The sequence below is a fragment of the Labeo rohita genome, chromosome 19 (genome assembly GCF_022985175.1).
Source record: "Labeo rohita strain BAU-BD-2019 chromosome 19, IGBB_LRoh.1.0, whole genome shotgun sequence".
NCBI lineage: Eukaryota > Metazoa > Chordata > Actinopteri > Cypriniformes > Cyprinidae > Labeo > Labeo rohita.
Genome location: NC_066887.1, coordinates 25,485,073 through 25,498,387, shown reverse-complemented (window position 1 = coordinate 25,498,387; position 13,315 = coordinate 25,485,073). Strand labels below are relative to the sequence as shown.

At 35.7% G+C, this 13,315-nt stretch overlaps 1 protein-coding gene across 1 annotated transcript in view; it reads left to right on the top strand.

Annotated features, from left to right (window-relative positions):
* The window catches only part of kmt2ba (lysine (K)-specific methyltransferase 2Ba), a 38,699-nt gene that overhangs the window by 1,076 nt on the left and 24,308 nt on the right, over positions 1–13,315 (top strand). Inside the window, 6 exon segments of the mRNA XM_051137098.1 lie at positions 7,052–7,118; positions 8,032–9,516; positions 10,704–10,888; positions 11,715–11,822; positions 11,901–12,057; positions 13,050–13,260. Of these exon segments, the coding sequence (XP_050993055.1) occupies positions 7,052–7,118; positions 8,032–9,516; positions 10,704–10,888; positions 11,715–11,822; positions 11,901–12,057; positions 13,050–13,260 (2,213 nt within the window).

Here is a 13,315-nt window from a genome sequence, read left to right as displayed (position 1 = left end):
AAACACTCACCCAGTAAAGCATGACATGTGAAATGATAGTTTAAAAAGAAATCTAAAAAGAAAACTTGGTGCCGATATTATTTACATGGCAAAAAGTTCTGATAGCTTGGATTTTAAAGGGACAGTTCATCCAAAAATTACTTTGTGTTATTAATTACTCCCCCTTATGTCTTTCCAAGCCTGTAAGACTGTCGTTCGTTTTTGGAACACAAATTAAGAGACTACTGATGAAATCCAGGTGCTTTCTGACCCTGCATAGACAGCAACACAACTGACGTGTTCAAGGCCGAGAAAGGTAGTAAGAACATTGTTAAAATAGTCCATGTGACATCAGTGATTTAACTGTAATTTATGAAGCTACGAGAATATTTTTTGTGTGAAGAGAAGAAATTGTTGAATACACTCTTTGCGCATAGAAAGTATTCATAAAATGATGGTTGAACCATGTCACATGGACTCTTTTAATAATGTCCTTACTACCTTTCTGGGCTTTGAACGTGGTAGTTGCGTTGCTGTCTATGCAGGGTCAGAAAACTCTCGGAAGAGTTTTCACTTGTGGTTGAACTATCCGGTTGAATAGTGTGTTTTTTTTTTTTTTAAACAGTACAGCTGACTACAGAGTTGTCAGTCAGTATAATACATCATAGTAAGTTGATATTTAATTTCTTATAGTTTTATGACCTAATTGCGGGAGGGCAAACATACAATGCAGTGCAATGATGGTTTAGATATGTACAAGTGAACATTCCTTCAAAGGCAGCCTGAATTAGCATATTTGATGCCTATGTTTTAACATAATTTTTCTGAAAAAATGGTCTGTGGACAATAAAGCAAAAGTTGCTTCAGTCCAGTAAATGTTAATCTTGAAATATTATTAACAATACATAAATAAAGCAAACACGCATGCGTACCATGAACTGCAGGTGGACATTATTAGTTATTATTATACTACAAGACCTAAATACTACTAATATAGTAGTAATGTTTTAATACTACGTACTACATTTAAGCATGTAGAAGATCGAGTACAACGTATTACGTCCTTTTTTTTTCCTTTTATATTAGAGGGTGCATTTTCAGAAATTCCGTTTGCTAATACAGTGAAACAAATGCACTGAAAGCTAGAATGCCGTCTGATTCAAAGCTGAAGCAGCACAGAGCTCATGTTAAGCTTTGACATCACTTCTTATAGACTGATGCAATCCGAATCTGTGCTTTGAAATTCTGGGCTGTCTGCAATCAGGGGACTATCCAGCATCATCCTTATATGAAAGGACAGATACACTTTTTGGGGATATGAAAAACTGAACTTGATTTCGGAAGTCTGAATCCTTTTGACTAATGAGCAGTTGCATGTAAGTCGCACTGCATGGTTTATAGCAGGAGATGCTGACATGCATTGATTTTTCACAGAGTGGACATTTATTTTCACCAGGTGCTTAAAAAAGACTAATAGATCAGATTAGCTTGAAGGTTTTTAACATTTGTGTAGTATTTTGGAAATATTCTACTCTTTCCAGTATTGCTGGAAAGTTGTTACTACTTATGTTAAGTTGATGCTCTGTTGCTCTTGGGTGAAATATATTGTAAAATTAAACTATACATTTTAAAGTGATTGGTTTTGAGATTTGGTCAGTCTTCTTGTTTTCAGTTTTTAAAAGCAGCATTCAAGAGGAATCAGTTTCCTTCTTTTGAGCTAAGAGTTCATTGTATTGTGATAAAGCTGTATCTTTTAAATCTCAAAACCTCCTCAGTGGTATCGAGCATTTATTGGTCAATAATGGACTATTGACATCTTTTGAATAAATCTGAAAAGTTTTATGGCAACAATGCCTTTTTAGTGTTCAGATTCTTGACTAAGTGTAGCACCTACAGCTCTGCATGTTTCTGAAAACTTGTAGCATTAGACATTAGGGAATGGGATTTTCCAGAAATATAGCATTCGAATATTTGGGCTCTTAAAAAATGAATATTTGAATATTCTTTTGTTTAAATGAGGTTTAATGAGAAAGACATTAATGTCAATTGATTTGTCATGATTTCTGAACAAGCTTATGATTTGTTGTTCTACAGCAACATTACGTTAAATATCTGAAGGCTTTTTTTTTGGTTGAAAACCTGTGTAAGCAAAAAAAAAGTATGTATACACAAAAAACAAACGCAAGCTCAAGCAAACGGAAAAATGAAGCAGACTGTGCTAATTACAATACAGAATGTACATGCACCCAAGTCGGCCTGTGTTTACATTGTTTTATGTGTTAATGCTGAGAAAAAACAATAATATCCACATGCTCAGGTGAAAGTTTGTTCCTTAGTCTGATAACAATAAGAATGTGCACGACAAAGACCTGTGCTAACAGTTTTTTAGCGCTTTGTGTTAAACTACTCTCCCTCGAGGAAACCTTATATATGTCTCAAGATCATTTCACTATCAGATGTGCTCTGTTCTCCACTCACTCAGGTTCAGCTGCGCTTACCTGAAGTCGTGAATGCAGTGATGGTCAGCTGTCTTTCCTCAAGTGACTGTGTTTGGATTTCATGTGATTTCTCATTGTGGTGGTGATATTATGATAAATAAGTTTTACTAGTTAATTTGATCAGAAGCAATTACATTTTGTTAGATAATTTAGTAAGATAATTTCCAAACTTTGCGAGGCAGATGACGGCATTCTATGATCACCTTGTTAACACGCTCCACAGTGCCACCCAGTGCATTTACTTATAACTGCTTAGGATTTATTATAGATTCCCTGCATTTATGGCCAGTAAATGAACACAATAGTAAAATTCGAATAGTGTTTTTATTTTTCAAATAATTATTAAAATGTGCGACTATTTGTGCACACCCTATTAGACATAAGTGCTGAGGTTTATTTGTAACACTCCGTGTTCATTTCACACTAACCTTCATAGATCATTTCAGCATGAATTCTTTTGTATCACTTTGTAGTGGTGAATACTGAATTAACACTGGTCATATGCAAATAAAATTGTCTTTTGCAAATAAATAAAATGCTGTTTACGGACACTATATAATTATTAATTTAATGAAATAATGCAAAAGAGTTTCCTGGCCCTATACAATATGAAAAAACAAACAAAAATACAATAGAGTCAACTTAAAATAATTTGTTACCCTGCTGCCTTAATTTTAAGTTCAGTCAACTCAAATACGTTTAGTCAACTTCAAATGTTAAGTTGTACTAAGTGACAACTTAGATATTGAGTTGACTAAACAAAAAATTGTTTGTTAAACTTGAAAGCTGGGCTTGTTACCCAGCTGCCTTAAAATTAAGTTGAATCAACTCAGATATCTAAGTTGTCACTTAGTACAACATAACATTTCAAGTTGACTAAATGTTTTTGAGTTGACTGAACTTAAAATTTTAAGGCAGCCGGGTAACAAATTATTTTAGGTGACTCAACAAATTGTTTTTTAAAGTGTAAGTGGTAAACATTTCTCATTTCACCCTTCTGTAACATCTAAAATGATCAGTCAGTATTATGACTGTATATTGGAGCTGTCATCAAATCCACAGTCCGTGGATGACTGTATCTCTTTTTACATGCGTTTATATTGCAGATTTTAATAGTTAATGTTCACACCCATGCTCACAACTATGAACCAAGTGAGATAAATATACACTTGTGTGAAGTGCTCAACTTCAAAGGTTATCCTTTGTGCTATAGTAATTTAGTATATTAATTTAGTACTGTGATGTGTATTGTACTCATCTGTGTCAGCATTTCTCACCATTCAGTCTTACATGTTTGTTTTATGTGAAGCCTGGACTATAATATTTAAATATTCCTGGAAGCTGTTGTCAGTGTTTCCCCTGCAATTACATTAGCAAGGCATATTTTGTATGAATAAATCAAAAGTAGGTCTCTCACTTAATTCGAATTGCAATATGGACTAGTGTCTGTGAAATATTAAAACGCAAAAAGACGGTTTAAATAGTAATTCTCCATGTTCCGCTTGGCTCTGTATGAATTAATGGCAGAGACGCGGTTTTGTTTACTACACAAATACTGAAGCACACGTGAGGTAATTTTGTGTATCATCATATGACGACAGAAACGCATTAACTTTATCTCCAGAGCTGCTGTGAGAGTGACTTCATGTGAATTTTACCATTTTCATTTGAGAAAATTGGCATCATATCATAGTGTATACACACAAAAATTAGAGATGCACGATATTGGATTTTTGCCGATATCCGATATGCCGATATTTTTTCATCTCATTTTGGACAATACCGATACCGATATATATCCTTTTGTTTGGAAAGTTAGTTTTTAACAATAACTTATTTGTTAGGATTAAATAAATAGTAACCAGTGGTTTACATTCAATCCCTTTTTCCATCAGTAGGCTAGCATTATTTATGATCTAAATTTTGTGAATTATGTTTACTTTTGCTATAAGCCGAATTTCGGATGCTTTCACTTTCGAATTCGCAATCTGAAAACAACATTTCAAAACAAAAACAAAAAGAAAAGTAGAACTAAACTGGGGTGCGTTTCCCGAAAGCAACAATGTTTGTAAGTTCCATCGTTACCAATAGATTTCAATGGAACTAACGACCATAGTTAGCTTAGATGCTTTTGGGAAAAGCACCCCAGGGTGACTGTGAGGGTGCTTTGCAGGACGTGAGCTGGACATAATTCATCGCTACAACTTCTTAATTCGTTCATACGATTTATTAATTTATTAATTTGAAAAATGAGGGAACGAATTAATATGTAGTATTAACCAATTATTAATTTATTCCGACGAAATATTTTATTTCCCACCCGCAATTTATCACAGTAAGAGATACGAAAACATGGATTAAAAGTGAATGACAAGAAAATAAATCTGCGAAATTAAAGGGTGAGACGGTGAGGATTTGGGAAAAGAAAAATATTAAGTTATGTGGCAATTCGTGACCAACTGGCAAAACAGTACACTTTTTTTTTTTTTTTTTTTTTTTTTTTTTGCACAAGAATACCAACATGTTTACCTTCTATGGTTTAACAAGCGGTCTTTTACCCTACCAAATCCTCCGTCCGCCATCATTTCCAGAATAGTCACGTAATTTTTGCTATCACCTCCTCCCTCGTGCTGACCCTACAAATACAAACCAGGCTCTACATCCAAAGCGCTCACAACGAAAACTATACTCGCGTGATCAGTGAAATCCTGAATATGCCACGGCTTTATAACTCTGTAACTCCCGCTGTATGGAGCAGATGCTTCAGCACTGCAGAGCATGCACTCGCACAAATGCGACCACGTCAAATTTTAACTTGCACCAAAAAAAAATAAAAAATAATAATAATAAATAAATAAATAAAAATAAATAAATAAAATTATCTAAAATGTGACAGTTTTGATCAGTCTAGAGCCCTGCAATACTAAGGCGTTCAACATGGAAAGTAATAGAAATGTAGTCACTAAGTCATGTTTAATTATTTTATACGGATCACTGCTCTTTGACAGGGCTGCGGGACACGAACAGGACATAATTATTTCCTACAACTTGTTAATTCGTTCCTACGATTTATTAATTTATTAATTTGTAAAATGAGGTAACGAATTAAAAAGTCGTTGTAACGAATTCTAAATTTATTGCCACAAAATATTTTATTTCCCACCCGCAGTTTACCACCATAAAAGATACGACAACATGGATTAAAACTAAATGACAAGAAAATAAACCTGCGAAATTAAAGGGTGAGACGGTGATGATTTGTGAAAAGAAACTATAAATATTATGAAGTTTGTGGCAATCCGGCAAACCGGGAACACACGACACAAAGCCGCTTATAGCTTTAAATGTATGGGCTCGAACCGCATGAATCCAAAAATGTTTCAACATTGTGCTTTGCCGTTGCGCCGCCGGAGAAAGAGAATTCAATGACCGCGCGCCGTAATTATTTTTGGGATCATTTTATTTTAAATGCAGATCATGTCATTTGCAAAAATAGCCATTGTGTTTCAAAATACAACAAAGACCATTTAAAATGTGCATTTAGCGATCTAGTGACTGGATATGAAACAGGCGAACAGTAAATGATCCCAAATGGAACAACGGCGCGCTTTCTCCTATAGCCACTGCTGCCAATGCACGTGCTATTGCTACGCATCATTCTGTATGTGCATTCTCAGTTTAAATGCAGCGATCCAAAACAGTGATTCTACTCCTCATTCAGTCAAAACTTTGCTTCAAGAATGAGCCACACTGCTGACATGATCTAATCCCTAACACACCCTCAGCACATGTGAGTTAACATATTCATCTTATGGGCAAGACATATCGGCATAATTTTTCATATCGGGCCGATGCCGATATTTACAATTAACGTCATTATCGGCCGATTCCGATATCAGTCCGATAATATCGTGCATCCCTAACAAAAATTAACCAGCAACCTGTCAAAATAAAAGTACGGTTTAACATGTAACAGAAAGGTATTAGTCTTGTATTACTTTTGTAAAGTATAATGTAGGTGTTTATATATTCCTTTTTCTGAATAATTTATATAAAATGATCAAATGCAGAAATTCTAATAATAACAGAAATAACAGAAAAAATCTGTTTAGCAACAAATAAAAGGGTTTAATTTTCATTTCATTAAAATTAAAGAAATGTTTAATGCCTTCATTTGATTATCAGATTAGGGCTCTGTTCAAAATGTTGAAATTGCGAATATTTTTTTTATTTTTTTTTATTTTTTTAAACTTATTTTTTTCACTCAAATAAATGTTTTTGTTAGTACACAGAGAGTAATGTACCAAAAAAAAGAGTAATGTATCTTTGGTACCCCTTCCCCCCCCAAATCAAGCAGGGGTTTTGTATTGCAGCCATCTGTCACTGTACTCATAAGTGAGTAATAGAATGGACTGCAAACATTCATTGAACTGCTGTTGGTTTAGTCAGTGCTGAGAAAGAGAAATTGTGTAAATGTCTTATTCCTATGCATTTTAAATTAATATGATGTCAAATACAGTAAAGGTCGGCATGTAGGTTTGTGGTGTTATATTTTATCCATCTTTCTTTCTCAGGAGGGAGACTTCACAGGCTTTAAAGTGGACGGTCAATGGTCCTCACGTTCTGGACAAAGCTCAACAAGTAAGTATTTCAGCATTTTGTCCAAGCATTTTGAAAACTGTAACAGTAATTTGGGGTTAGCTATTCTGTGTGTTAATTTTTATACTTATCACAGTCTATATATCTATATACAGGGGTGCACGCAAGTTTTTTTTGGTCTAGTTCTCATAAGAGTACTTGGAAATTTGGTTTGGTCCTCACACTGCACAGAGTGTGACCCATTAAATATAACTTTAAAAAAGTAAATTTATAATGGTGCTAAAAATATCACTGGACTTTTAGTTTAGTTTATTTAGTTTAGTTTATTTATTTATTTATTTTATTTTTTTATTATTTTTTTAATAAAATAATAAAGCAATAAAGTGTGGAAATACTATTATATTTTAAAATAAAAATGGAGAATTAAATAAAAAAAACTATTATTTTATAGTAAAAAATAAAATGATAATATTTACTTTTGTATATGAATTTATCATTTTCAAACCTAAATTAGCAAGCTTTTTTTTGGCAAGTTGCCAGCCAGTAACTATACGCACTCCCAGGTTTAGAGCGTTCAGTAAAGATTGTCAGTGAATGAAATGTCACATTTTTGCATTGTGCTTTGAAAATGGCAGCAAATAGTCTACAATTATATTTTGTTTGGATAGACATCTTATACAGTATTACAGTCTGTCTAAATATCTAAAACGGTAATTGTGCATTAACAGCTGTCAACCATGTCGGTCCGCAAATGAGCACTCTGAATTTATTTACACAACGCATTTTCTTGTTTTGGTCGCGCTTACGGACCTGCGGACCACTTATGTGCACCCCTGTCTATATATCATTATTTGCGAAAAGTCTGATATCGATGCATCCCTAATTGAGAAATTCCTACTTTATTGTGTTTATTAAAAATAAAGTTTTAATGCATTTGTTGTCTCTTTCTCTAAAGGCGGTGCCCTTAAACGGGCATCCTCACAGGTGAAGTCACCCTTGGCACCAGATCTAAAATCATCACTATTGGAAAAACCTGGCATGAAAGGGAAAAGATTTTCCAGAACTGACCAAAAATCTGTGAGGCCCAAAATGGTTATTAAAATGGCAGCCAAAAAGGTGACCAAAAAAGGAGTGGAACAGGCACAAAGGCCATCTGTGGATAAAGATGGACAATTGAAACAGGGCAGCTCAAATAAGAGAAATGGCAGGGTACTCAAAAACCAGAGAGAGGGAACACGGGTCTCTTCAAAGACAGAAAATGATGAAAATGTGGATGGAGCTTTTGAAGAGGAGGAGGTCACTGAAAGGTCAAAGAAGCACGGTACTGGAGCAGTAGACCGACAGAAGAGGCAGGGCAAATTAGTGTGGACTTTAACACTGGTTAAAGGTAAAGAGCAAGCACGCAGGGTTAGAGACACCCAAAACCAAAAAGCTTCAACAGAATATGCTAAGACACACAGGAACAAGAAAATTGCTGGTGGTGATCAGGCAAGTGGTGTATCTTTGAAACCAGTGGCCAAACGTGGAAGGGGCAGAAGGACAGAAGTGAAAGAGGAGCCTCTTGAATCTCTTGGTGGAGATGCAGGAGTGTCTTTTAGTGATACTTTAAGTTCTTCCCAAAAGAAGCCTTTTGTAAGGCGGCGAAAAAAGTTACTGCAACAGGAGGTGTGCCACAAAGTACCTGACAGTCAAGGACAAGCCTCTAGCATGCCAAGAAAGAGAAAGCGACTTTCTCTAGAGTCAGACTCTACACATTTGCTGCAGCCAGTGGAAGGACAGGAACAGATGCTTGGGGAGGTTGAGAGACCCAAGTCTGGAGGTCGAGCTGCACAGCCTAAACACTCCATCAGACCAGTTATTAGTGCTCGATCTTCTCGGGTCATCAAGGTCCCAAAGAGGTTCATGGATGATGAGCGCATGTCTGCCCTCCCAGAACGAGGGTCTCCGAAGAAACCAGCTCTTACTGAGATCTCAATGGATGTCGGCAAACCAAATGTTGAGTTCCAAACCCTTGATTCCGAAAGCAAGCTGAAGACCGCACAAGAACCGCTGATCCTAAACGATGAAAAAGGCGTTTCGGAAAAGGTGCAATCTCAGGGCGTCAAACCAGTTTTGAGTTCCTCCAGGCCGTCTGGTGGTTCTCGTGGGAGGGGTAGGAGACCCGGCCAAACCGCGGACCATTATAAGATATACTGGAAGTTGAAGAAGCTCACAGCATGCCTGACAAAACGAAGGATGGAGCGGCTTGCCAGTGCAGGCTCCAAGCTAACAGAGGTCGGTGCTGAGGAAGAGACCTATGATGTGGAAGAAAGTAAGTCTGATCTCAAATTGGAGGACCTGTATTCTCCAGGGGTGGTGCCAAAAGTAGCGATACATGTTGGGGACAAGTCAGATCAGACACAACTTGCATCTTTGGCGGAAGGCCCTGCTAAAGAAAACGGTACGGTTTTTACTTTCATGTTCGAGTATTAGAATAAAAATAATAATAGTAATCTTATTTGTATACCACCTTTTATACAAGGAATGCAACTCAAAGTGCTTTATAGGAATTTATTTATTTATTTATTTATTTTTTTTTTACAAAAAACACCAAGTACTTTATATGTAAACAATTAAAAATACCATTAAAGGAGACATGTAATGAAAAACTGTTTTTTTTTTTTTTTTTTTTTTTAAGTGGTATAATTGGGTCACTGGTGCATCCACCAACCCAGAAAACGTGAAAAAGAACAACCTAGTAAATTGTTTTTGGCATGTGAAAATGTGAAAAAATGACCCGCTCAAATTTTGCTTCCCCTGTGATGTAGAAGAGGATCTTATAATATTACCAGCCCTTAATTTTGCATGTTTTTACCCACGGCGCCGCCATTGTGTTTTCGCAACCGTCAACGGTGTACCAGTTCTAACACCATGAAAAAAGTTTGAGCAAAGCATGCTAACTGTTCTGTCATTGGCTGCACAGAACACTATTTAGAGTCCCAGCCTCAGAGGAGACAAGAGAGCAGTGGATTTATTGATTTATTTACTGTATATTATGCTGCTGCCACACAGATCTAATATAAACATGTGATTTCTTTCCCAGCTGTTTACCCTCACAGACATAACTGACTGTTTTTGTAACTCATGCATTTTAACATAAACTTGTATGTGTTTGGCAGTTTAAGCACAATTAAACATGAAACTTAGTACTCACATGCTGTTTTTGTGCATGTGCTTCAGATGCTTGCACTCAGAAAACCGTATATATAAAGTTTAAATGAATGTGGCTTTAAAACGCACAACTTCAGCATGATAGACATGATCATCAAAACCAAACAGATGCTTTTTGGCAGAATATTTCAGAGACAAGCTGTAAAGGCACAGCTCTATTCTGGAAAAGGGGGGTGGCGAGCAGCAGCTCATTTGGATTTAAAGAGAAATGCACGACAAAGTTGTGTTTCTGCTTCCACTCAAAATAGGCATTTTCAAAATGATATGATAAATGATCTGTGGAGTATTTTGAGCTTAAAATTCACAGACACATTCTGGGATACCTGAGAATTATATACATGCCAATAAAAGTGTATCGAAGTATTTTGGTCTGTTCTTTTCTCCTCCTTCTAATCCTGAGGTAATTTATTCCTTCAGTAGAGACTACCAATCTTGAAAGCACTGAGATGACTGCACAAAATACCCAGATGATGGTGGAGCAAAGTGGAAACACCCAGAGGATGAGTATTTCTGGTGCCAATAAGAGGATGTTCCACCTGCTGAAGAGAGCCAGAGTCCAACTGATTAAAATCGACCAGCAGAAACAGCTCAAGTCAGCTCAGGTCAGAATGCAAACAGTGCTTTGTTGCATTTATGCAAGTCACTATGTATCTGACAAGAACTGACAATATTCGGAAGATAGACAAACTTAGTGTTTTTATTTTCAAAGACAAAAGATTGTTCAAAAGTTTGGGTTTAGTACGAATTTTTAATAGCATTTTTTTTTTTACTTGGTGCGTAAAATTGATCAAAAATTACAGTAAAAATGTTTAGACTGTTACAAAAGATCTCTTTCAAATAAATGCTGTTCTTTCGAATTTTATATTCATTAAAGAATCCTGAAATGTATCACAGTATGCACAAAAATATTAAGTAGCAGAATTGGTTTCTGAAGGATCATGTGACACTGAGGACTGAAGTAAATATGCTGAAAATTCAGCCATTAAACTGTCACAGAAAAAAAATACATTTTAATACATTTAAATAGAAAATGTTTAAATTGTAATCATTTTTTTTACAATATTGATGTAGAAAGTCATCTAAAAATAATATTTTTGAACTTTATTTTTTGTCATTCTTGATATCTTAATATTCTTAAAAGGATAGTTCACCCAAAAATGAATATTCTATCATTAATTACTCGCCTTCATGTCATTTTGAACGCGTAAGACTTTTTCATCTTCAGAACACAAATGAAGATATTTTTGATGAGCTCTTTAAATGTTTGGAACGACATGAGGGTGAGTAATTAATGACAGAATTTTCATTTTTGGGTGGACTATCCCTTTAAATAGATTTGGATAAACATGTTATTTAAGTCTTTTATATCTTAGTGAATGCCACAGTACTCTGTATAATTATAATTGTGATGGTGTTTATGCTCTGCAGCTTCTGTCTGGCTCTGTGAGAATAAGAGATGGAACAGCAACAGTCAGGCAGAGAGGCAGAAAGCGAGGCAAGAGAGTAGTCCCAGCTAACCCAGAAGGCGCTCCACAGGTATGCCTCAATACAGAATATTGCTCTGCACCTTTTTTCTGCATTGTGAGTTACTGTTATGCCCTTTTAACTCCGTAGGAGCAATTGATCGGTGGTCCACGTATAAAGCATGTGTGTCGAGCAGCAGCAGTGGCACTGGGACAACCACGCGCCATGGTTCCCGACGACATTCCAAGGCTCAGCGCCCTTCCTCTACACGAGAGAGAGGGGATCACTGCTTCACCTGCCGAAGAGGGTACACACCTCTCCTTTCTTCATTCTGTCCGCATCCATTATAAGTGACAGTTGCTCATGGAGACATCTGGGCTCTTTTGACCTGTAAATTGTATATTTTGTTTGTTAGTTACAGTGTAATTGTAATATGTGTTCACCAAGTAATTTGTTCGCACTGGGCTTGGAAGCATAAAATGTGTGATTTATATATTTAAACATATATTTAATGAGAAATATAATAAATGCAAATATTGTAAATAGAGATATTCTATTTATAATATTCTAGATAATAAACATTTTAAAATCTAAAAATATTTATTTTTTATTTAATGTACAATTCCTAAAAATATCTGTCTTTTTGGACCACTTTACATTATTGCATTATTATTATTATTATTATTATTATTATTATTATTGCCCACCTGCATAGTATGTTTAGTAGTATTAATATTATTAGTAATTTAGTTTAGCATAGTTGAATGCAATAAAAATGTAATTCTGCATTAAACTCGTAATTTTACCCTGATATTTTGTGTGCAGAAATGTTCTCATCCTTTTTAAATATGCTAGTATGTAATGGCCAAAAGTTTTGTAATTAAGTAAATGTGAAAATAAAATTATCCTGGAGCGTGTTGCATTCATAATGCACAACACATGCAAACTGCATTGTGGACTGTGTTTAAAACACCACCTAATGCACTACATAATGCACTACTGCACAAAAAACATAAAAATAGAAACACAAAAATCCACATTTTAAGAGATCTTTTTCCCTTTATTGAAAAATTAATTGGCAATATTTGATTGCAATGTAAAGTGCACAATCATTGTCTGTAATAATTGCAAAATGCCAACTTATGGTATTGTATCTAGGTTATCTGTCTCAAAAGGCAGTCTTCACTTTATTTCTTCCTAACCCAAACCTTGACATGCCCAAAATGCCCTTATTCTTATGTTAGATGCTTTCTTTTGCCTCTGTCTCCCTCTTCCACCTGCCCCATCTGGCTCTTCAAGATGTTGCATCTCACTCAGAACCTGAGAGCGAAGAATCTGTTGAGCCGAAGCCGACTTTTAGACGCAGGTACGAAAGCACAGCTTTTGGTCTTCGGCTAAAACGCTGCATGCGGTGCAAGGGCTGCAATCGTCTAGAGGACTGCGGAAGGTGTGTGTTCTGTCTGGACAAGCCAAAATTTGGAGGACCAAACAAGAAACGGCAGAGCTGTGTGTAAGTGAACAAATAGCCTAAGGAGTAAACCTTTCCCAGCATTTAAAGAGGTCAC